The 23,098-nt window shown below is 38.0% G+C and overlaps 3 protein-coding genes and 1 long non-coding RNA gene across 6 annotated transcripts in view; 3 read left to right on the forward strand and 1 right to left on the reverse strand.

The window, feature by feature from the left end:
* Positions 1 to 985: 985 nt before the first annotated feature.
* Positions 986 to 13,201, reverse strand: LOC107687645 (uncharacterized). The gene is made up of 3 exons (XR_001634149.1): positions 13,129 to 13,201; positions 10,993 to 10,995; positions 986 to 995 (listed from the first exon to the last, which is right to left on the reverse strand). It is a non-coding gene; the product is annotated as an uncharacterized LOC107687645 (long non-coding RNA).
* LOC107687639 (RUN domain-containing protein 1-like) lies at positions 1,076 to 5,312 on the forward strand. Of its 2 annotated transcripts, XM_016485040.1 has the most exons (6): positions 1,076 to 1,689; positions 2,827 to 2,835; positions 3,241 to 3,399; positions 3,534 to 3,732; positions 4,184 to 4,279; positions 4,364 to 5,312. In XM_016485040.1, the coding sequence occupies exons 1-6, from the start codon at positions 1,309 to 1,311 to the stop codon at positions 5,233 to 5,235; spliced, it is 1,716 nt and encodes a 571-aa protein (XP_016340526.1). In that variant the 5' UTR covers positions 1,076 to 1,308; the 3' UTR covers positions 5,236 to 5,312. The 2 variants fall into 2 exon arrangements, with proteins under 2 accessions (XP_016340526.1, XP_016340527.1); XM_016485041.1 differs by lacking the exon at positions 2,827 to 2,835.
* On the forward strand, positions 8,582 to 11,314 carry LOC107687644 (60S ribosomal protein L27). Its single transcript, XM_016485047.1, has 4 exons — positions 8,582 to 8,662; positions 8,752 to 8,921; positions 10,781 to 10,891; positions 11,227 to 11,314. Exons 1-4 carry the CDS (start codon positions 8,582 to 8,584, stop codon positions 11,273 to 11,275), a joined length of 411 nt encoding a protein of 136 aa, XP_016340533.1. The 3' UTR covers positions 11,276 to 11,314.
* Positions 13,202 to 14,405: 1,204 nt separating the features above from the next.
* The window catches only part of LOC107687641 (solute carrier family 25 member 39-like), an 11,326-nt gene continuing 2,633 nt past the window's right edge, over positions 14,406 to 23,098 (forward strand). For both annotated transcript variants that reach the window (XM_016485044.1, XM_016485045.1), the window contains exons 1-9: positions 14,406 to 14,473; positions 16,781 to 16,890; positions 17,465 to 17,524; positions 18,560 to 18,610; positions 19,939 to 20,048; positions 20,128 to 20,195; positions 20,784 to 20,908; positions 21,797 to 21,970; positions 22,060 to 22,169. In XM_016485044.1, the coding sequence (XP_016340530.1) occupies positions 16,794 to 16,890; positions 17,465 to 17,524; positions 18,560 to 18,610; positions 19,939 to 20,048; positions 20,128 to 20,195; positions 20,784 to 20,908; positions 21,797 to 21,970; positions 22,060 to 22,169 (795 nt within the window). In that variant the 5' untranslated portion in view covers positions 14,406 to 14,473; positions 16,781 to 16,793. The remainder of the gene's footprint in view (positions 14,474 to 16,780; positions 16,891 to 17,464; positions 17,525 to 18,559; positions 18,611 to 19,938; positions 20,049 to 20,127; positions 20,196 to 20,783; positions 20,909 to 21,796; positions 21,971 to 22,059; positions 22,170 to 23,098) is intronic.

Raw genomic sequence — 23,098 nt, forward strand, 5'->3', positions numbered from 1 at the left:
AGTTGCAAAGACTAAAGTCTCAAAACCAAAGAGATATTCTTTATCAAAGTTAAGACTCTGCCACGCCCCCCTAAAAAGGCTCGTTCTAACACGCCCCCACATATCTACCTCATTATGTGGAAATATTTGCATAATGCCGCCCAAATGTGCACGCAAAGAAAGAAGGCGTGGTTTCAGTAACCGCAGTTAGTGTTGATGCAGCCATGTCAGGGAGACGCTGTGTGTTTCTAGGCGAAAGCAAAAGCACTTTATTTGGCCTTCCGAAAGTAGATGCATTTAGGAATCTTTAAGATTACTTACAACAGAACAGCAATGCATTTTATGGACGACCGTAATTCTGACTTTGCTATGACAATCTGGCGCTTCTGAATCAGCTACTGTTTTGTTATTAGTTTAAGTATTTGCTATTGACTGTTCAAATGCGGAGTTTTGCGCATCATGTGTGTGTGTGCGCGAGCGAGAGAGAGCGCGATAGAAAGAGAGAGAGAGCGAGAGAGAGAGCGCGAAGAGAGAGAGAGAGAGAGAGAGAGAGAAAGAGAGAGAGAGCGAGAACAAAATAATGATATTTAAAAAAGCATCATATGACCCCTTTAAAAAAAAAACTGGAAGGACAGCAACTATAGCAGGCAGAGGGCAGCAGAACTCCCATATAACTGACCAAAGAACCCTTCAACTGTTGCTGCAGTTGGGATCTACCAAATCAACCTGACGTGCGTTTTCCAAAGGCAACTATTGTCGCAAGTTCATTTGTTACCAATATAATTCAATGGAACTCGCGACCATAGTTAGCAAACAATGCTTTTGGAAAACGCACCCCTGGTCGATGGTGCCATGATGATGGCAGTAATAAAAATCTCTGCTGGGTCAGAACAGTCAAAGGTGTGTTTGGCACGCAGTCCAACCCACTGACACTTAGGGCGTTGCATTAAAACAAACACACAGAGAATAGAAGGAAGAGTAAATATGGACAGAAACGCTCAACAAACTGTAAAGCCCTCGATTTAACTGTGCGTTTATCTGACGTCATGACGCACTGACGTAAATATCCTGCCCACGCGTTCGTTGATACATAGAACGGCACGTTCGTTGGAACTCTGGTGCGTTGGTTCCATATTACCTCAAGATCTCAGTCGTTTCGATTACGTTGCAATGTTTTCTGAAGACGCAAGTGTAACACTGCGCTGCACCTGCTAAAGCAGCGGCTGCGTATATTCTGAATTCACGCTAAACAGCTGCGCATCAATTAAGTTGGTCGAGGTTGTTCTCGGTTAAAGGACAGCCAGGCTGTCTTCCTCAACTATCAATCACATGTCGACGGAAGATCTGTCCACTTCCGACAGCGAAGCTGCCTTCGCGGGAGCCGGGGAGCGCTGGGCGCCGGTGGGAGCCGTGGCCAACCCGGAGGATGAGCAGTGGAAGCAGGGCACGCAGACTGGCTCTGTGTCGTCCAGCGATGCAGACCTGGTATCCAGGCTGAGGAAGCTGGAGGATGAGCAGGAGCAGCTGAACTCGTCGCTCCTCGCGTTAACGTCTCACTTCGCTCAAGTGCAGTTTCGGCTGAAACAGATCGTCCACGCGCAGAGCGACGAGAAAGAGAGGATGCTGCTGGAGCTGGAGGAGTTTGCCTTCAAAGGATGCCCTCATGTCATAGGCTGCAGGGCACATGATGCTCAGATGCTGGAAAACTCTGTGAGTTCCGCTGTTTTCTGTCGTAGTGATCTCTACCCTGCAGGGGAAAAAAACCAAGATATCCTAAAACCCAAGACCTGGTCTCTCAGTCTGGTCAGAGTCAGACTAGTCTTTTGAAGGGGGTTGGGCGCTGTGAAACCAGCTGGCAATCCAGATAAATACCAGCTTGGCCAGGCTGGAGGTCCAGCTAGACCAGTTTAAGTTAGCTAAGACCAGCAAACAGGCTTAGGTTTCCCCCCCCCCCCCAGCAGGGATGGAAACACCTGAAGTGATGCAATTTATTCACCAAATCTCAAATATGACTCAAAACAAGTGCTTTGTAGGAGAATGGCATGAAACCGTCTCAATTACATGTGATCTACATCAGGGCTTTTCAATATTTTAGACCCCACAGGCCCCAAATATGATCATCCTCATGTGAGGGACCCCATCCTATAATTTAGAAGACATTACATAGTTATTTTATACAAAGACCCAAATTACACTGTGGACAAATTATTATTTGGAAAATATTTACACTCTGAGTTACATTATTACTTTTTTTATACTCATAGCACTGTACTGTTAGTATTATTTATTTGCTTATTTTGGTCACATTTTTTATTCTATTTAATTAAAAAACATTTATTTATAGTAATCTTATTTTTGTTGTATATTATTATTATTATTATTTTTTAATTTAAATTATTAATTTTTTTTACATTTTAACACTGTCTTTCTAAACTTTTCATTGGACCCCAATTTGAAACCTCTGATCTACAGTGTCATCAGTGTTGTTTTGTTTTCAGTAAGCCTTCTTCAATAGTGTAACAGTTCCTGTAACAATATGCACCCGTGATACACCCACCCATAATTACACACACCCCTTTCATTCACACATGATCAGCCTATACAATATCCCTATGATGCCCTCAGGAATCAGCATTACATTTGTCTGCATCTCTTTTGTTTAAAGGCTTGTTTCTGTGACATTCAAGCAACTAATCAACATAGTATTGACATAAAAATCACTTTAAACAACATACAAGGAGGTCTCTTAGTTTCCCCCCCGTATTTCTTCCTGCTGGAGCATCTTGTTACTGCCATTAAAATGCATTCCTTTCTTCTTATTTCCTCCTCTGCACTCTTTGCTTGCAGGATGAATTGGTGAGTACTATGAACATGACCCTTGTGCAGTCTTTCCTTAAACTTCAGTGTTTACTTTAAATATTCCTGATATGATTGAGTTCATACTTGATTTGGTTTTGTTCGGTCTCTTTTTCTTTTTTATATTAATCAGTTACATTTTTGTTCCCCAGAGGCTTAAATGTAAATGTAAAATAGTTAAACTATAACTGTGTTGTGTGTGTGTATAGCAATTCTGAATTGCTTCGCATTGGATAAGCAAAGCTAAACCAAATGAAGCAAACTAATTAAAAGCTCATTATCCTTCACCAGAGCATATGCAAAAATGTTCAGCTAGCTACAAAGTAAACACTGGATATTTTTAAGTTTGGCTTTAGGTTTTTAAAGTTTCTTTGACTCTTGTGTTTGTGTTTTTATAATATGCAGAGTGAAAGAGAGAAGAGGGAACGCTTGGAAGCTCAGAGAAAGAAGCAGAAGGAGCTGATTTTCCAGCTGAAGACTCAACTCGACGACCTGGAACGCTTCGCCTACCAGGAGGGCAGCTATGACTCACTGCCTCAGTCTGTGGTCATGGAGAGACAGAGGGTCCGTCTGATAATACGCTCTCATGCTGTTGACATCGTTCTGAAAGTCATTTGAAGATGTATTGGTCTAAGTAATTACCCTTAAAACCATTGTTGGGGTGTTTTATTTAGTGTCTGTCCACCTCAATACTGTAGGTGATCATTGATGAGCTGATTAAGAAGCTGGATGTGAATCTGAATGAAGACATTGGGAACCTCACTCCAGAGGAGCTCCGACAGAGAGTGGACGCCGCTATAGCTCAGATAGTCAACCCGGCTCGAGTCAAAGAGCAGCTGGTTGAGCAGCTCAAGACACAAATCAGAGACCTGGAGATGTTCATTAACTTCATACAGGGTGAGGAGGTCTGCTTAAGGGTCAATGTTGTGATGCTCATTTTTGTCATATTTAGTCAAATACACATTAACGTAAGATTTTTGATGTTTTTTTTTTTTTTAAGTCTTATTCTCACTAAGGCTGCATTTATTTGATCAAATACAGTAAATGTGATGTTATTGCAATTTAACAATTACTGTTTTTTTAATTACATTTTAAAACGGATGCATTTTTTCAGGATTCTTTATTAAATAGTGAGGTTTTTTTGCTAAATTAAAATATCATATATCAATAATAATAATAAAAAAAAATCTTACTAACCCCAAACCTTTGAACAGTAGTGAATATCATTAAGCTTTATGCCACTATCTGCAGAGCCCACTGCACTGATTTCCTGTGCTTTAAGTTTGATGTGGCTATTTGGAGCAACATAAATACAATTAGATTACCATCCTGATCTTGCTCCTCTCAGATGAAGTGGGGAACCCTCTGTTAAATGATGGTGTGAAGAGCCAGCAGGCCCGTGCTGCCGGACCAAACACTGGAGCCACTGGAGGGATGAAGCGAGGTAATTATACTTCACTTCATAATACTTTTATATTTGCTTTTCAGCTCAGACGTGTAACTTTAAATCCCTTCTCTCTGTCCAAAGTGGATCCCGAACAGGCCCAGAGGATGCGGGAAACCGGGTTTCAGCTGATCCAGAAAGCCTTAGCGGTGCTGCAGATCTTTGCTCTGAGTCAGTTCGGATGCGCCGCGGGTCACGTGCCCCAGAACGTGTGGTCTCAGGGTGGCGAGGCTCAAGATTATGGCCCCCTGCTCCAGAAACTCGAAGGAGCCGTGGAGCGTGTACGTCTGCAAGCCTCCCGCCAGCAGCCCAGCTCTCAGGACGAACACGTGGTCAGCTACTCTGCCTGCCTGATGCCTGGAGGACCTCGGGATGAACTCACCGCTTCTGTGCGTAAAGAACTGGCCTTGGCGCTCCGGGACCTGCTGGCCCACGGACTGTACGCTCCCTCTCAAGGCATGAGCCTGGTCCTCGCCCCCATTTCCTGCCTGCTGCCCTTCAGCTCTTCTCCCCAGACCCTGCATCCCTGGGAACTTTTCATCAAGTACTATCATTCCAAAAACGGCCAGGCTTTTGTGGAATCGCCCGCCCGCCAGCTCTCTCAATCCTTCAGTTTGCCTGTAGGGGGCGGTCCTGTGACGGTCACGCCCAAGCAGTCTCTGTTATGGGCCATCCATACGGTTCTTAAAGAGCATGGGCGATTCAAGCGCAGCGCGGACTCTGAGTTTAAGGCCTTGTTGTGCGTGGCGCTCAATGAGCAGAGGCTTGTGTCCTGGCTCAACCTGCTGTGTAAGTCTGGGACGCTCATCCACTCACACTACCAGCCCTGGAGCTACATGGCCCAGACGGGCTTCGAAGGTGCCCTGCGTATCTTGGGCCGCCTCAGCCATCTCACATTCAGCCTTCCTGTAGATTTGGCTGTCAGGCAGCTTAAAAATATCAAAGATGCTTTCTAAGTAAAAGAAATATATGGGAATTTTGATGGGTTGAGAAAAAAGGGGAACCCTCCCAACCTTCATAATCTTAAAAAAAATAAATAAATAAAAATAACACTATTTACACTAATATAAATAACACTAACAACATTATATATGACATGAATTTAAATCAATTTAAAAGATTCTTCCAGATCAACAAGTACACTGGAATTAAAAAATTGGAAATGAAGCAACTCGTGCACTTTCTTGAGACTCTAATGTTGCTGTTGGGTCTAATGCCTCTTGTCTCTAAACTGAAGAGGATGATGATGATTAATATGCTGCATTTGTCACAACACAAAGGAAATGTGCTCAGTTTAGTGACCCTGAGTGTGTAACTGCCTCTACATAACCTTTGAGGGGATTTGTTATGTTAAGCTTTTACCAAAATCAACCAATATGTAGAAGAATGAGTTATTACTTGAAATCTTTTCAAGGGCCATTACAAATGTTTGAGATGCACTACAGTATCTATATAACATATTCTATATATATATACACACACACACACACAGACAGTTACAAAATAGTGACTAGTGACTTAATGGTTTAATTCCTTTTTTTTGTTCTAAATTTATGTAGCCAAATGCACTCATTTTCTGAGCTTGTAATACATTATTGTGCAGTGGTTCACAGACAAATCATAAGATGTTTTAATTTAAGATTGGATTCCATTTGCATTGTTAAGGGTCATTGCATTTCAAACAGTGTATCGCTTTCTGAGGAGACCATGCATGCTGGTGAGACCTCACTTAGGTCAAGCAACACACTCAGGGCATTCTGAACAAACAAAGAGATGTTCATTGGTGTTTGTAAATCATTGGAAAACCACTTCTCTCCCTAAGTCCTTTCCACAGCCTGGCCCTTCCAGCCAGGTGACACCTTAAAAATGATTGTAGAAAACTGCATCTTGTGGCCGTGCTGCCCGCTCGCTGCTACCGGAGGAAATGCACAGCAAGTGAACTGAATGAAATTAGGTTATTCAGCACATTTGCTGAATATGAGTCTGATATGCTGTGCACTGGAACTGACTGAATTATTTATGGCCTGTTATGCGATGCCAGTGTTCAGAGGCTCTGCTTGAATACCTGCTGTTTCTGTGTCTTGTCAATCCTTGTTTACTGCTCTGAAATACTGAATGTACAATCCTTGGAATTGTATCCTGCTACTGTACCTGATCTGATTCCAGATTACTTAAACCACTCTGAATACTGATTTACTGAAACTTTCATCAAGTAAGAAGGGACTGTTTGTTACCCCACGTCATGGAAATGGACTCTGTATTCAGTGTATTTCTCTGCACCATTAGAATATGGAGGAATGGTTGTGATGCATTTATTAGGGCTGCTCAGCTAGCCCTTATTTAATGTAGTCTCAACCCCCCCTGCTTTCCTTTTTTTTTTTTATAGTAATATATGAGCCTGAATACATGCTTGGCCTATTTTGATTTCCGTTTGTTTGTTTTGTCCTATCAAATGTATTTAAGAAATTATTATTGTCTTTGTACCTCTTCTTAGAAAGAAATAGACTATCAATTATTTCAATAGTGATTTCAAATCGGTGTCAATTACATTCCCTTTTATAAAATTTGTGCCATCATTTTTGGCTGTAATGATGGTCTCTTTTCAGTGATTTCATGGATTAAATGTTCTGAATGCTCTATGAATCTGATGCAGTCACATTTTCTCACTTCTCATCAGCTCTCTGATGCTTTAGACAATGTAATTTAATTAATATATTTATATCAGTAGTAATTATGGTAATAGTTGTAGCAAGTTTTTATTTAATCTCACGTTAGTCAGAATTTAACTGAGAATTGTCTTCTGTTAAATTGAATTCATTTCAATGTTTTAATTTCTGAAAACTAGAACTGTAAATTTAATGTAAAATTAAGGATTTAGTATTATAATTACAAGAAATTCTAATTCAACTCATGAATTTGAATTAAGGTAGTAAGATGTAGAACCCTAAATTGAAAAAATAAAATTAAAGAAATATATAATTAAAATATAATAAAATGACAAGAAATTCCTACAAGTACACTAAGCGTTTAATTTTTTATTATAAATAGCCAATACCCATTATCATAAACATGAGTTTTTTACAGAATCAAATAATTAGAGAAATACAATTACATTCATACAATAATTAAAGTTTCCTGAAAATAATGTGATGGGCATTTTGTTGTGCATTGAGAAAAGCTTTATTACGTCAGTTTTTCCGTTGAAGTTGTCCAAATTGAAACTAAATCACTGAACGTCTTTTCCTGTTGTTTTAAATCAACATCTTCACACAAACTGAAAGGAAGGCATTTCTTATATTTTTGTCCAAACCTGAATACACCGCATATGTGAAACTTATAGGTGTTGCTTACAGAAGGAGGACATTCTTTTTTCTTTTTGTACAAAATGTACAAGAGCAGGGAAATGAGGAGATATTCTATTTTTTAAGGCAAGCAGGCAGGCAGGCAGGCAGATATTAAACACTTTTGCAACTTAGGAAATACAAAAACATAGAAAAGACATAGGCCAATGAAAAAAGCCAGGGGATCAAGGATGGCCAAACAATACATAGCAATTAAAATTCAAGAGAGAGAGAGAGAGAGAAAAATAAGTAAGTAAATTAGAAAAATAAAAATAAATAAGCAGATCACATAACAATCTACATAATCTTTCCTACAAAACATAAAATAATTATTAAATAAAAATTACACAAAAACGGAGACATTCGGCGTGCACTCCGTAGAACAAATCGACGGAAGTACGTCACTCGCCGTCAGTGTCAAGGGTCACGCTCGCCCGTTCTACTTCCTTTCCCGATCTCGTCGGCCATAGAGCGCCATCAGTAAGTGTCATACACGAGAAAATAATCCATGAACATCGATAAAGAAATAAAACCTCCGGGCTTCCTTTCATGCTGCTTATAGAGCGAACATCCCTGTCGACTGTTGAAAGTGTTTATTGTCTGAATATTACGTCTGCGTTAGAAGATAATAGGTTTACAGTTCCCTGCGTCTCCCTACTTCAGACATGATCGCTTTCCTGTCCGTCCACGATAGCATACGTTTATTACTATTACACCTGTGCAAGAAACAAATTACTATGTGAGCAAGATCAAATAAAGTACCTTTGTTAAATGACTTAAGATATTTATTCCAACGTGAGCGTCTCCATACAGCCGTATAATTACCAGTTGGCACAATGCTATGTAAAGGTCGAGCTTGTTTTATAAACGTGCTGCCCAGAAGATACAGCTTACATTTATAGGTTTGTGCTTTTGGAGATATGCAATATACATGTCATATTCTAATTCATATCTTTCAGACATGGGCAAGTTTATGAAACCTGGTAAGGTGGTGATGGTCCTGGCTGGACGTTATGCCGGACGCAAGGCTGTGATTGTCAAGGTATTTTTAATATTTCACGGTATTCAGGAAAAGAAGGTTGTGTTGAGTGTTTGTGTATTGACAGGGTTGTGCTCTCTTTCTCCATTCAGAACATTGATGATGGCACCTCAGACCGTCCTTACAGCCATGCTCTGGTCGCAGGCATTGACCGCTATCCTCGTAAAGTCACCACAACCATGGGCAAGAAGAAGATTGCCAAGAGGTCCAAGATCAAGGCCTTTGTGAAAGTGTTCAACTACAACCACCTGATGCCAACCAGGTATGTAGACCCTGAACAGTCAGAGGGACGTCTGTGCACATGTTCATACAGCTTCTGTATCAGAATTGACAGATGTTTGCAGAGTAAGGCTGATGATACACGGGGCAACTTTTTGAGCAATGTTGCCGGGCAACGGGCAACCAGGTGAGACACGGGGCCCACGACCGATCTAAAGTATCCAGATAGAAATTTGTTACCCATTCTCTGTGGGAAAGTGCCCAAGCAACATTGCTCAAAAAAAGTTGCCCCGTGTACCATCAGCATATCACTTGCTTTCTAATGACGCAAGTCCTCTTATGATCACCAAGGCTACATTTATTTGATCAAAAACAGTAAAAAGCAATATTGTGAAATACTGCTAAAATTTAAAATAATTGTTTCCTATTGTAACAAGTTTTAAAATGTAATTTATTCCTAAGATGGTCAATTAGAATTTTCAGCATCATTACCTCCAGTCTTCAGTGTCACATGATTTTTCAGAAATAATTTGCTGCTCAAGAAATATTTCTTATTGTCAATGTTGGAAATAGTTGTGCTGACATTTTGTTTTGGAATTCTTCGATGAATGGAAAGTAAACTGCATTTATTTGAAACTGAAATTTTTTGTATTATTATAAGTGTCTTTATTGTGATTTGATCACTTGAATGAGAACATGAAGAATAAAAGCACTTTGTTTTCCAAAGAAAGCCCTGCTGACCCTAAACCTTTGAACAGTAGCGTAAATAGACTCAACGTTTGATGACTGATCCAGGTTGAGTTACGGTTTTTGTTATACTTGTCTAGTTGGTGAACTATTAATGATTCCAGCACACCTTACCCACAGTCACATAGTTTTGTTGATGTGGTGCTTTCATGATGCATCTTAAGCCATTGCAAATACCTCTAATAGATGCTTATTGGTTGTATTTAGCCACCTTATTCTTCAATGCAGAAGTAAGCCTATGGGCGAGACTTACAGTTCATTAGCCGCTAGAGGGAAATAACGAGAAGAATTACAAAGTGCAGTAAATGGTAAAGCTGTTTGCACTACAAACCAGTGTGTTCATAATTAAGATAATACATTAAAATAGTAAGGTAAGACACACCAATTTGCAGTATCAAGCAGCATAACGAGCTGTTTTGTGAAGCTAAAAAATCTGATTACAGCAATGTGGATGTTTGCATGAGTTCTGCAGTTTGGTGCTCTAGTAAAGTCCAGTCACATCACGTTTATTTATATAGTACTTTATGCACTAGATAACTTTAAACCAAGCAGCTTTACGGTATTAAACATGAAAAACCAGAGTCGGTGTCACTTTCAGTTAGAACTGCAACTTGATTTTCTGTTATAAAGCAGCTCTCCAATGTGGAGCTCGCTAATGATCAAATCTTTTCATTAGTGGGGAAAAAATTTCATTAAATTGATAGTTTGGTTTGCAGAGATCAAAGCTTGATCTAGCTCAGGACTGTTTTGATTATCATAACCCTATAAGGTATTTTAAGAGAGACTGTTGTGAATAAAATTATCCGAAAATAAAACGTCTTATCACTTAACCTTTATTTTGTTTCTTATCCATATGACTTACAAAAGGAGATTTTAGGCAGAAAGATGTATTTTTCAGTTAAGTTTTCATATAGCCAATTAAATGGTGAATGAGAGAGTTTGCCTGTCTGTCATCTCATTTTGTGTGCCAAATGTACTTATTTGTATAATAATTGTAATTACATAATATGATTTTCAAAAGCTGAAGTGATTACCTTTATTTATTTGTTAGAATATAAATAACTCAATATTTTAACTAATTGCAAAAGCGGAGTAATCAAAGTCTGCTGATTCAATCATGTACATTTGTCTAATTAATTTATCGTCTTTCCCCAGATACTCTGTTGACATTCCTCTGGACAAAACTGTTGTCAACAAGGATGTTTTCAGGGATCCTGCCCTGAAGCGCAAAGCCAGGAGAGAGGCCAAGGTTAAGTTTGAGGAGAGGTACGTGCTTGTCACCAGATCTTGGCTACTCAATTTTACAATTAAATTGACCGTTTCTGATTGTTAATGCTTACATGTTACGTTAAGGGCTAGATTAAAACTTTCTCATTGTAGTGTAGTGTGTAGACATCATATTATTTGATTCCTAAGTTTGATGCAGAAAAAGTGTTGTCAAGTTTACTCAGTCTTGTGGGTTGAAACCCACATAATCCAGAGCTTGACATAATCTGGTTGGGCACTGGACATTCTGTTTACTTTGATACTCTCAATATGATAAGCATGTATTGTCCTGCATGTGGTGATACATTGATAATAGTGAATGTTTCCTTTTACAGGTACAAGACAGGCAAGAACAAATGGTTCTTCCAGAAGCTCCGATTCTAAGTTTTCATTGGTTTCGCAAATAAATCTGTAAAAATCTCACAAAGTGGTCCTTGCCTTATTTCTGTTGGTTTTGGATTCTTATCTTGTATTATTACTTGAGTCATGATATTAGTTTTTGAATTGATTGCATATATTGCTTGATGCGTTGCTAATTTCTCATTATTGTCATCAAAACAATGTTCTTAAGGGTGTTTAGTGTCTTCTGTTCACTTTGTGTCATCTTTCAGAGTGTTGCATCACGTAAAATATTTGTGAACAACATTAACAACTGTAATAACACACTGCATAACAAATAGCCAAGTGGTAATGCAGACTCACACGGTTTAGTTTCCACAACTGTTTTTAAACTCTAGAATATTGGAGCAATATAAAAGTCAAGGCATCACAGTTGTAATATCCACCCTATGACCGCTACGTTTGCTAAAAATGGATGACCTAACCTGTTGATGCTGTGTTTGACAATAAACTGCAGAATCTCAAAATAAACCTTTTGCTGTAACCCTGTGATTGCTCTGCATGGAAAAAAAACAAGACAAGCTTATAGTATTAATTGGTTCATTGCATGCTAGCGTGAGGGATGTGATCTCTTGGGACTTCAGAGGGAAACCTTTTAATAAACCTCTTGAGGTTGTGAGGCAGGAAACAAGCCTGTGTTTCTGTTCTGTATATTTTGATAGGTTGTGACTGAGTACTATGTCAAAGTGAATTTGGTTATAGTCATGACTGATAATGGGAAAGCTGTATTTCTGTAGACAAAACTTAGAGAGCTAAAACCTTATGAGAGCTAAATTGTTAAAAGGATAATTCGCCCCGAAATTTTCCATCCAAGCCTGTATACATTTCTTTCATCTGATAAACACAAAAGAAGATATTTTGAACCAAACAGTTTTAATGCTATTTGTTCTTTGACAATTTTCTACATGACAAGTAAAAAATTATTTTGTCAAAGCAAGTTATCCAGGTCCAAAAATATATTTTAAACTCATTCTGAATTGCCAGTTTGGAAAACTGTATGTAGTTTATACCTAACCCTATTTTAGATGACCTTGGTCAAGGACCTTGGTCTTGGATGGCATTGGTCTCCTTGAAAAAACCTGAAGTGGGGTGTCAAATTTCATAAGAATCTATGGGAGATACGGAAAGGCAAAAACAAAAAACATTCAAAGAAAAGAGTGTATTAAAGAAGCAATCAATCTCTCAGTTTGGTCAATTTCCACATGTTTGTGGATACTGGAAGGAGGAACTTGCATATATTTTCCCTGGCAACCTTAATCATTGGAATGTATAACAATGCCTTTGTTTCTACAGTCCATTATAGGATATAACATATGTTAATAGCTTTATTAAGAAACTATTATGCAACTTCTTATGTAACTCCTTTTTTTAGAAGTCATATACAGGTGCATCTCAATAAATTAGAATGTCGTGGAAAAGTTCATTTATTTCAGTAATTCAACTCAAATTGTGAAACTCGTGTATTAAATAAATTCAATGCACACAGACTGAAGCCACGACATTCTAATTTATTGAGATGCACCTGTATATATATTATATATCATGGCTCTATGGTACCCTGTCTTATAATTTCAGTTCATGGCAGACATCCAGAAATATAAATAGGTGCGTTAAAGTTACTCCTACCTACTTCTATAGTTCTCACTGCCTAGAGGACATTAAGTAAAACGTGCCACGACTTGGCCCATTGTTTCTCGCTTCATGACAAAAACAACCCTCAACCGTTAGTGTATTTGGCACCAGAGCGGCCGCCAGGGGGCGCGGTGCGTTTTCATTTAGACCGCTGACGCTGTGCGCATTGAGACCGACGCTCCGAGCGACTGAGCGGCGGAGGAGACGAGACACCCCTCGCTGCAGACTGTAGCGCGGTGACGTCACGTACGTACGTCACGTATGTGTTTACCGCGCATGACGTAAGGTCTGTCTATAACACGCATGCGCATTAACGTGGTGACAGCGCATGCGTGAGTAATTTGCATTGCGTGGTGACGTAACACGTCATTAAAACGCATGCGCATACTTAACAGAATACTCTGATAAAATGTATAAGTATTAAAAAAAAACGCTAAGGTGAAAAAAAGAAGAAAAAAAAACAGTAAAATGTAGTACAGCACATATCTAGGATTTTAATCATGTATCATCTGAGGTAAACTTATACGGAATTACAGAGTTTATTCTGTAATATCTGTGTAGTATTTTATTTACAATTTATTAACATTCTGTTGCACTATACTTCCCTGTGTATATTTATTGTGTAACATTACTCTACACTTTAATGGCACCTTATATATTTCTTATTTGAATCTTTCCTCTGTCATGGTTCTTGTTTATTTATTTAGTATAATTATAGACATCAGAATCAGAAAGAGCTTTATTGCCAAGTATGTTTGCACATACAAGGAATTTGTTACAGTCACAAGCTTCCAGTACACGGAGACAACAACACACAGATAATAATAAGATGTGAATAAAATACACATGCATAAATATAAACCACAAAAAAATAATAAATTGTATGTACAGGTGTGCTGTAGATAGAATAGGAATAGAATAAAATAAAGTTGTAGGGATGTACTAGGATTTATGTTTCTGTTTTTTATGAGACATGTTTCTGTTACTTTGGCAATTCTGCATGTGAAATATTTAAGCCAATAAAGTATTTTTAAGTTAAATTGACTACATGCTGTATATTTTCAGTCTGCATTCCATTTTATGCATGGTGCCTCCAAAAACCAAACTGATAACAGTGAACTTTTTTTTTTATTGCAAAGAACAAAACAGAAAATTAAAGTGTATATATATATATATATATATATATATATATATATTAAAACTATAAACAAATACTAACACATATCATAAAACATGTCATAAATGTCTGAAATCGCACACATTTGCAATCTATGATTATGACCAAAGCATCCCTGCAATTAAAAGCCGTTAACACAAACACGCATTGTTTTTAAGAAAACGTAAGTAAGCTAATGTTCTGTACATGCGCAGTAACGCCAGTACGTACGGCGCGCATGTGCGTTATAGACATGCCTTACGTCACTTTGCGTACGTACGTACGTGACGTCACCGCGCTACAGTCTGCAGCGAGGAGTACTTCGAGGAGACAGTCTCGCTTCAGAATGACACGAACCGAACCGATGCGTGGAAACCCTCCGGTTTAGACAAAAGGTGAGTTATCTGTACGAGCAGCCCGCGTACTCCTTGATTACACTACACTTTCTGCTCCGTTAGCTTCAAAAGCGCTCAGTTGCTATCACTGCTCTGGATACAATGTGCTATCATGCGCCATTGCGCTTAATGCGATCAGCGCACAGCTAATGAAACGGCTGATGGAGGAGAGTCATTACCGCACGGGTAATCGAGGGTTATCTAATCATCATGACCTTCTACAATCGTTTCATTTTTATTTGTAACCAGTAACGTTAGTAGTAACCAGGCCAGTTATAGTCTGTTTTTCTGGACAGGCAAAATTTTAGCTACCCAATGATTTGGTCAACTTCCTCGACTTGTGTTTCTTTTGAGTAAACCGCACGTTTTGTTCTTTGTTTTTGAATTTCGGCTGTTTTTCTTGGCTCAAAGATAGCAGCATAACATTTTCAGGCCTATTACCTTTAATGTAATATGTGACCGTATGGGCCACAAATCCAGTCATAAGGGTCATTTTTTGAAATTGAGATTTATACATCGTCTGAACGCTAAATAAATAAGCTTTCCATTGATGTATGGTTTGTTAGGATAGGACAATATTTGGCCGAGATGCAACTATTTGAAAATCTGGAATCTGAGGGAGCAAAAAAATCAAAATATTGAGAAAATCGCCGTTAAAGTTGTCCAAATGAAGTTCTTAGCAATGCATATTATTAATCAAAAATTAAGTTTTGATATATTTACGGTAGGAAATTTACAAAATATCTTCATGGAACATGATATTTACTTAATATCCTAATGATTTTCGGCATAAAAGAAAAATCGATAGTTTTGACCCATACAATGTATTGTTGGCTATTGCTACAAATATACCTGTGCTACTTATGACTGGCTTTGTGCTCCAGGGTCACATGACTCTGATGCTTAAATGTTAAATGTGTCTTAAATGTTTAGTAAAATATTCTGATGTAGATTAGAAAATACGGAAAATTTAAGATTAAAAATTATGATTAACGGACTTTTACTACATTAATTTGGCAAGGCATTGTCTGAATTAAGATTGTCATGATTCAGTAAGGTCTATAAATTTGTCTCTGATTATTTTCTAAGTGGATATGATGCAGTTTTTTTTTCCAACTAATAATTTCTAAATTAGTCATTGTCTCAACAATCCTGTTTTTATGTATATGCAGCAGTATTTGTATTGCATCGTCTGTGAGTTGTTGTGTTTGATGATATTTTCAATGAAGGGATGTGAAGGAGTGAGATAAGAGCTGTTTGGGGTTTGTTTCGCAGCTCTAGAGATGATGGACTGCACTTCAGCTGTTATTCTGGAGTCCCATAACACATGAGATAGATTGAGGTGTTTGCACTGATCAAAGATACAGCATTGCAGCAGAAATGTATGACTGCGTATTAGCAGCAGCCTCCTGTACTTCATAAATGCATCAGGGCAACATGAAGATCGACATTGTGCTCCCTGATGAGTAATATCTGCTCTGTTCATCTTTTAGTTAGTTGCATATGGATTTTCCTTTCTGTGTCAGTAGCCTAAAGCTGTGATTTGCTCTAGCTTTTGCATTTTTGTCAGTACTGTAGGAGGTAATACCAGTCTAATGATTACAATTCTCCAGTCAAGTGTTGCTGTTTTTTCCCCTCTACTAGTATGCTGCTATTTCCTTATGTCTTGTGTAGGAGTCTCTGTAACATAAAAGAAGAGATTTTAAAGTATGTTGACGAGCAAACAGTTTTGATTCATTTTCTTCCCCCCCCATACAATGAAAGTCCATGCGAACCGAAACTGTTTGTCACCAAGACTTTTCAAAATATCTTCTTTTATGTTCAGTGGAAAATAGTCATACAGGCTTGAAACGTGAGGGTGAGCAGATGATGACAGAATTTACATTTTTGAATGAATATCCCTGTAAGTCTACCCAAATCTTCGACACTGAACACACTGCATGGTTAATGCATCCGGGCTGCACTCTTGGTGTCGGTCAAAGTCTCATGCTAAATTGTTTCTTATAAGGTAGTTTACTGGCCTCTGCAGGGGTGTAGTATAGGCTAAGGGGAGGCTCTGTGCTCAATAGATAAGATATCAGTACACTATTGCTTAGCCATTATGATCATCACCGCCTCTAGCGGTTGCTTTCTCTTAAGATCTGAATACATTTTTGCATGAATGTAGCAGATGACATTACGTTGTTATTCAGAGGACTCAGAAGATCAGCAGGTCTCCCTGATGATGGGAGCTATAAAACAGGACCATGAAAATAAATGTAAGCTAAACATGTGTGTATAACATGAGCGCTCTGTTGTGTTTCTCAGGTGGGCCGGCAGGATGGGGGAAGGGCCCGCGGTCAGGCCCTCGGCTGCTATTACACCCATGCAGCAGATGCTGGCGTCTGGCACTGGGGCTGTACTAACATCTCTTTTTGGTGAGAAGAATCAGCACAATCATATCTCTATTCAGTAGAAATTCTGAACATGTTTGTGATATCACTTGCTGCATTTGTCTGATTTTAGCATAATGTTTTCTTTTTTGTGTGTTTGCAGAAATACCAAAAATAATGTGCATGATTCTTTTTAACATACATGCACTACCCTTCAAGTATGGGGTCAGTCGGTTTAAAAAAAAGAAGTCATCAAGGATGCATAAAATTGATCAGAAGTGACCAAAAATTGATCAGAAATGATAATAAGAAATGTTTTTGAATTGTAAATTGTAATATTTCATTTTTTATTGTATTTTTGATCAAATGAATGTCGCTTTGGTGAGCATAAGAAACTTCTTTCAAAAACATTACTGACACCAAACTTTGGAATGATACTGAATGTAGGGAATATAATTGTTCATAAAGTAGGGTTGACAGTTTTATAGTTTAATTTGACATTGGAAGCTTTGTGCTTGTGCAAGCATTATACTTTATAGATGGAATCAAAATGCTAACTTTTTTTTTTTAATTAAGACAAAATTATTCTTTTTCTCTTTGTCCCTCTCTCTCCCTGCAGTCACACCATTGGATGTAGTGAAGATCAGACTCCAAGCCCAGCAAACTCCCCTCTATCAAGGTGCAGATATTAAACTCTTAAGTTTTCACAGAAAGAATGACAGATGATTGAACGGTGAACTTCATGCATTTACTCTAGACATGATACAAGTCACACCAGTTTAACATCAATGTTTTTATTTTTCTGCTCCGCTTACGTTTTTAGCTGAAATGTGCGTCTTAAAGCTGAAGTGAATAATTTCTGTGCTACTAGCAACACAAGTTAGAAGAGAAAAAATAGTGACTGCTTTCAAACAGGTTTCTTAAAAACACGCTTGTCTGCCAGTGCTTGCTAAACTCAGTCCTGCTCCAAACTTACACCACTGGTTGTATCAGCCTTGCTATGTTGTGTCGGTCATAATCCAAACAAAGCAAAGTTTTGATAGCACTACAGTGTTTAAATGTTTTGGGGACATTGACATATTGTTGTCAATGCATATTAAGCTGGGCTAGAAGAATTTGACCTATTTCAGCTTTAATTACCAGCAAAAATGAAGCTACACTGTCATTCGGATTCTTAATATTTTTAATGTGTTTGAAAGAAGTCTCACCGAGGCTGCATTTATTTGATCAAAAATTTAACAAAACAATAATACTGTAAAATATTTTTCCAGTTTAAAGTATCCGTTTTTTTATTTTAATATATTTTCAAATGTAATTTATTCCTGTGATGGCAAAGCTTAATTTTTCAGTCTTCAGAGTCACATGATCCTTCAAAAATTATTCTAATATGCTGATTTAGTGCTGAAAACAACATCTATTATCAGTTATCATATTATAAATGTTGAAAACAGTCGTGCTGCTTAATATTTTTTAGGATTCCTTTGTGGGAACAGCATTTCAAATAAACATCTTTCGGAACATTATAGATGTCTTTACTGTCAATTTTGATCAATGTAATGCATCCTTGCTGGATAACAAGTTTAATTTCTCATTTATTCTTATATAAGGTCTACTGACCCCAAACATTTGAATGGTAGTCTGTTAGCTTTTGATAACACAATGCAAAGCAGCATGAGGCCTATGAGATGTCTTTCTCTTTCTCTCTCTCTTGTAGCCGTAGCATCAGAGTCAAGGCCCTGGGCTAGGGTCATCCGCCCTTCAAAATGTGAGTAATGTATGTGAACTGCATGGTCCCCTCCCAAAGCCCAGAAGCTCGCTTCACTAACCAGCACTCCAATTCCAGAATTCCAAACGCACTCCGCAAAACAACTAAATCACATAGTGTGGACAACATTTTGGCTTATATACCACATCTCTGAAGGGCTAAACCCAAGGTCACATTGCAAACAGACATGACGAATGTGCACATATGTAAATACCCCAACAAGATGGAAAAACTGCATTCAGAAAATATTCCCGAGGTCTACTCTGCTGTATGTAAATGTTCATTCAGCATGTTTATAGCAGTGGACCATTAACAGAACTCATTAGGACAAACTAAGATCCATGTCAGGTAGACCTACCTTGAACCTGTCTTGCGTAATGTCCAGAAATAGTAAGAAGACTGCTTGTTTGTGCCAAGGTTGGATTTGGTTCAACTTTCACGGCATGCATGGTCAGTGCCATGGTCGCTAATATTTATAGAACCTCTTATCAAAGACCTCAGTTCTAATCGCCAAATCTGTTTAAATTATCGGAAAATACTTTTTCTTGGAAACCCACATGTCAATGCATCACATGTTTGCTTACTTTACTGTAGGTCTGTACAACAGTCCAAGAGTATTGAGGTTGCAGTTTGTTTCTTTTCCTTCTGTTTTTTTTTTTTGGTAACCATTTTGAGGCAGTGTTGCAAGGTAACAGAAGTAGCAACAGATCTTCTTTTTTCTATATTGTGACATACATTTGAGTAAAACAGATTATTGAAAACGGCGGTGATTTTCATTGCCTCTTCATTGGTTGTTGATTGGATGGAGGCAGATCTGAATGCAAGCTTGCTGTCAATTGTAAGAAAGGGACCGGGTTTAAGCGGACTAAATGATTGAAGAAGTCCAGCATATGTCTGTCACCAAAGAGAAGTCTGTCGTTTTACTGGAAGATTGAGTTATGCTAATTTGTTTTTAAAAAGGCACATAATACGCATGTATGAATTGTGCACAGATCAACATCAAATCAGATCAATAACATACATTTAGAAAATAAATGAATTTATCATTTCATGTTGACTTTAACCCATACAGTATGTATAGTGCACAACTTTAACAAAGTTTCTGTTTAAAATTCTACCATAACCAGTTGCAAGATTAAAAATCGAGTGTTTTGAAATTGAAAATAAAAGTTCACAAGGAACTTTTAATCTTTTTTTTTTAATTTTTTTTTTATAATTGATCGCTGCAGTCAGTTCCAAGTAATTTGGGGGTACTTGGTCATTGGTAATATATTTGCAAAATTATTGCAAATTAGATTCATGCTACCGCATTTTGGCTGTCTTTTTAGGGAAATGCTTCCTCTATTGTAACGGGTTGATGGACCACGTCTATGTGTGTCAGAATATGTCAAGCTGCTCCAGCTGGTACAAAACCCCTACCCACTTCAGCGGGACCGTGGTGAGAATTCATTCGCATCTTTCCAAACTGTGGCTAAGTTTTTACACACTCTTGATTAATTCTCTTTTTTGTTTGTCAGGATGCATTTGTAAAGATCACTCGTAACGAGGGGCTCAGGTCTTTGTGGAGTGGGCTTCCTCCCACACTGTAAGTGCAGCATCATAAAGCCAGTGTACAGTTACATAAAAACAGGCGCTATCGTAACACCTGTTTTTTGTGTGTCTATTTATAAATCGTGTGCTGTAACTCTAGCTCAGTCTAAAGACTTTGATTCTAATCGAACAAGTGCAGTGTTATTAACAAGTGCAGATCCTCAAATAAGTCGGATTTTATTTATATAAATCTTTGACGGATACAAAGATCGTTGAGTGAAGGATTCTGTAGACCGATTCAGACAGATGACTCGAGTGTATTGAAGTGATCCATTAAAAGAACCGCCTCACAAGGGTCATTTGAAAATAAAATGACGGTAGTCATGCTGTTTACCGAATAGCGGTGCAGGAGACGCTGTGCAAGCAAATGACCCTTTGACTTTGTAAATGTATAAATAACATGTTAATGATTGAACGTCTGTATCAAGTTCTCTGTAATTAACCTTTTTTTGGGGTCTGTTCACTTGAGCGCATGGTTTTACAAAACGGCAAATAGGAACAAACATCAGTCTTTGGAATGACACACATTTGTAATCAGTGCACAAGTTGTTTTCAGTGAGTGTGTTTGTGTTTGTGTTTGAAGGGTGATGGCGGTTCCTGCCACAGTCATCTATTTCACCTGTTACGACCAGCTGCGAGACTTCCTAAATTACGGCATGGGCTATCAGGGGGACCATATCCCTCTCATAGCAGGAGGGTTAGCAAGATGTGAGTATTTACTTGGCCTTGTTGTCTCATACAAGTACTGTGTATTATGAGGGTCATAAAATGATATGAGTGTGGCACACACACACACACACACGTACAATATTGGTTATTGGCAGTATTGGATATTTGTTATTTCTCATTTTTCCTGTTTTAACATGTAGATTTGCTGCCATCCAACATTTCAAAATCTGTACTATCGTTTGTTGAAACGTTTGGCGATTCTAATAAGATTTATTATTGTTTTTGAAAGACATTTCTAATGCTCGCTAAGGCTTCAATTATTTGATAAAAAAAGCAGTAATATTGTCAAATTATTACATTTTAAAATATCTGTTTTCTATTTAAATTTATATTTAATGTGAGATGTATTCCTGTGATGGCAAAGTTGAAAACAGTTGTGCTGCATTATTTTTTTATTTTTTTTGTGGGAACAATGTTAACGTTTTTTTTTTTTTCAGGATTCTTTGAATTGAAAGTTGAAGTTCAAAAGGACTGCATTTATTCAAATGTATTTTGTAACATTATAAATGTCTTTGCTGTCAATTTTGATTGTCGATACTGTTGGGTTAATCCTTGCTGAATAAAAGTATTAATTTCTTTCTTTCAAAAAAAAAAAAAAAAAGTTCTTACTGACCCCACACTTTTGAACTGTAGTGTGTACACTGTTAATTGAAATCTTTTGCAAAATAAGAGATTTTTATACTGTACATGTAATGTCGCAATTCCTAAATTCAATTCTAGAATTTATAATGATTGATTTAAATGTATTTAGGCAAAATAAAAGCATAATGTTACTATCAGTGCATCCCTAGTTTTGTTTTCCCAGTGTTCTGTTGGATGGTTATTGCTGTGGTGTGAGTTATTGATGTCTCTCTCTGTGCTGCTCAGTGGGAGCGGTGTCTGTGATCAGCCCTCTGGAGTTAGTTCGGACTATGATGCAGTCCCGCAAGCTACCGTACAGCGAGCTGATGGTGTGTATCCGCTCGGCTGTGGCTCAGGACGGCTGGTTCTCTCTCTGGAGAGGCTGGGGACCCACTGTCCTACGGGACGTGCCCTTTTCCGGTCAGTGACCTGTATACTCTCTGACAGCGTGATGCTGAACTGATGTTCCCCAGATGCAATGTTTGACTGTTTTTGTGTTTTCCCCTCAGCCCTGTACTGGTTTAACTATGAGCTAGTGAAGGCACAGCTGTATGAGCGGTACAGGGCTCCACAGACCTCATTCACCATCAGTTTTACAGCGGGGGCCGTCTCAGGAGCCGTGAGTATACTCTCAAAAGCCAGATATGATTGTTGACTTGACACTTTAAAATAAGGAATCCGATGGCTATAAATTAATATAGAGGAGTTTATGAATGATTACATAAAGCTTCGGTGAGAAAGATAAAACAATGTGAGCAGAGTGTGATAACCTTATCTGGCCTGACTGATTAACAACAAGGGCATTTTGCATGAGAATAAATGCTGGGGCGACTTTTGTCCCAGATGAATATAAGACATGAGTGAAACTGGTCTTTTGAATTGAAATCTAACTAATGGCCAAGTTACATTTTGTATATTCGTACTACATACTTAATGTTACTACACAAAAAAAAAAACATTATTGAAATGTATTGTTTTTGCAGTGAAAATAGAATAATTAGGTATAAAATTAATAATAAATTTTTTTCTGTTTTGTATGTTTTTCTCCCAAATAAGTCTGTTTACCATTTGACCAAAATACAGAAACCAGTAATATTGTGAAATATTATTACAGTCTAAATTAAATGTTTTCTATTTGAATATACTGTACAATGTAATTTATTCCTGTGATGCAAATGTCTTCAGTCTTCAGTGTCACACACGATCCTTCAGAAATCATCAAGAAACATCTCTTATTATTATTATCAATGTTGAAATTAATATTTGTTCATATTTTAGCCATTTTAAACCTGGTTGTATTAAAGGGGTCATATGATGCGATTTCAATTTTTCCTTTCTCTTTGGAGTGTTACAAGCTCTTGGTGCATAAAGAAGATCTGTAAAGTGCAAAGACTAAAGTCTCAAATCCAAAGAGATATTCTTTATAAAAGTTAAGAGTCAACCACGCCTACCTAAAACGGCTCGTTCTAACACGCCCCCACATGTCTACGTCACGATGTGGGAAGATTTGCATAACGCCGCCCAAATGTTCACGCAAAGAAAGAAGGC

Source organism: Sinocyclocheilus anshuiensis, unplaced genomic scaffold (genome assembly GCF_001515605.1).
Source record: "Sinocyclocheilus anshuiensis isolate Anshui unplaced genomic scaffold, SAMN03320099.WGS_v1.1 scaffold361, whole genome shotgun sequence".
In the NCBI taxonomy this organism is placed as follows: Eukaryota; Metazoa; Chordata; class Actinopteri; order Cypriniformes; family Cyprinidae; genus Sinocyclocheilus; species Sinocyclocheilus anshuiensis.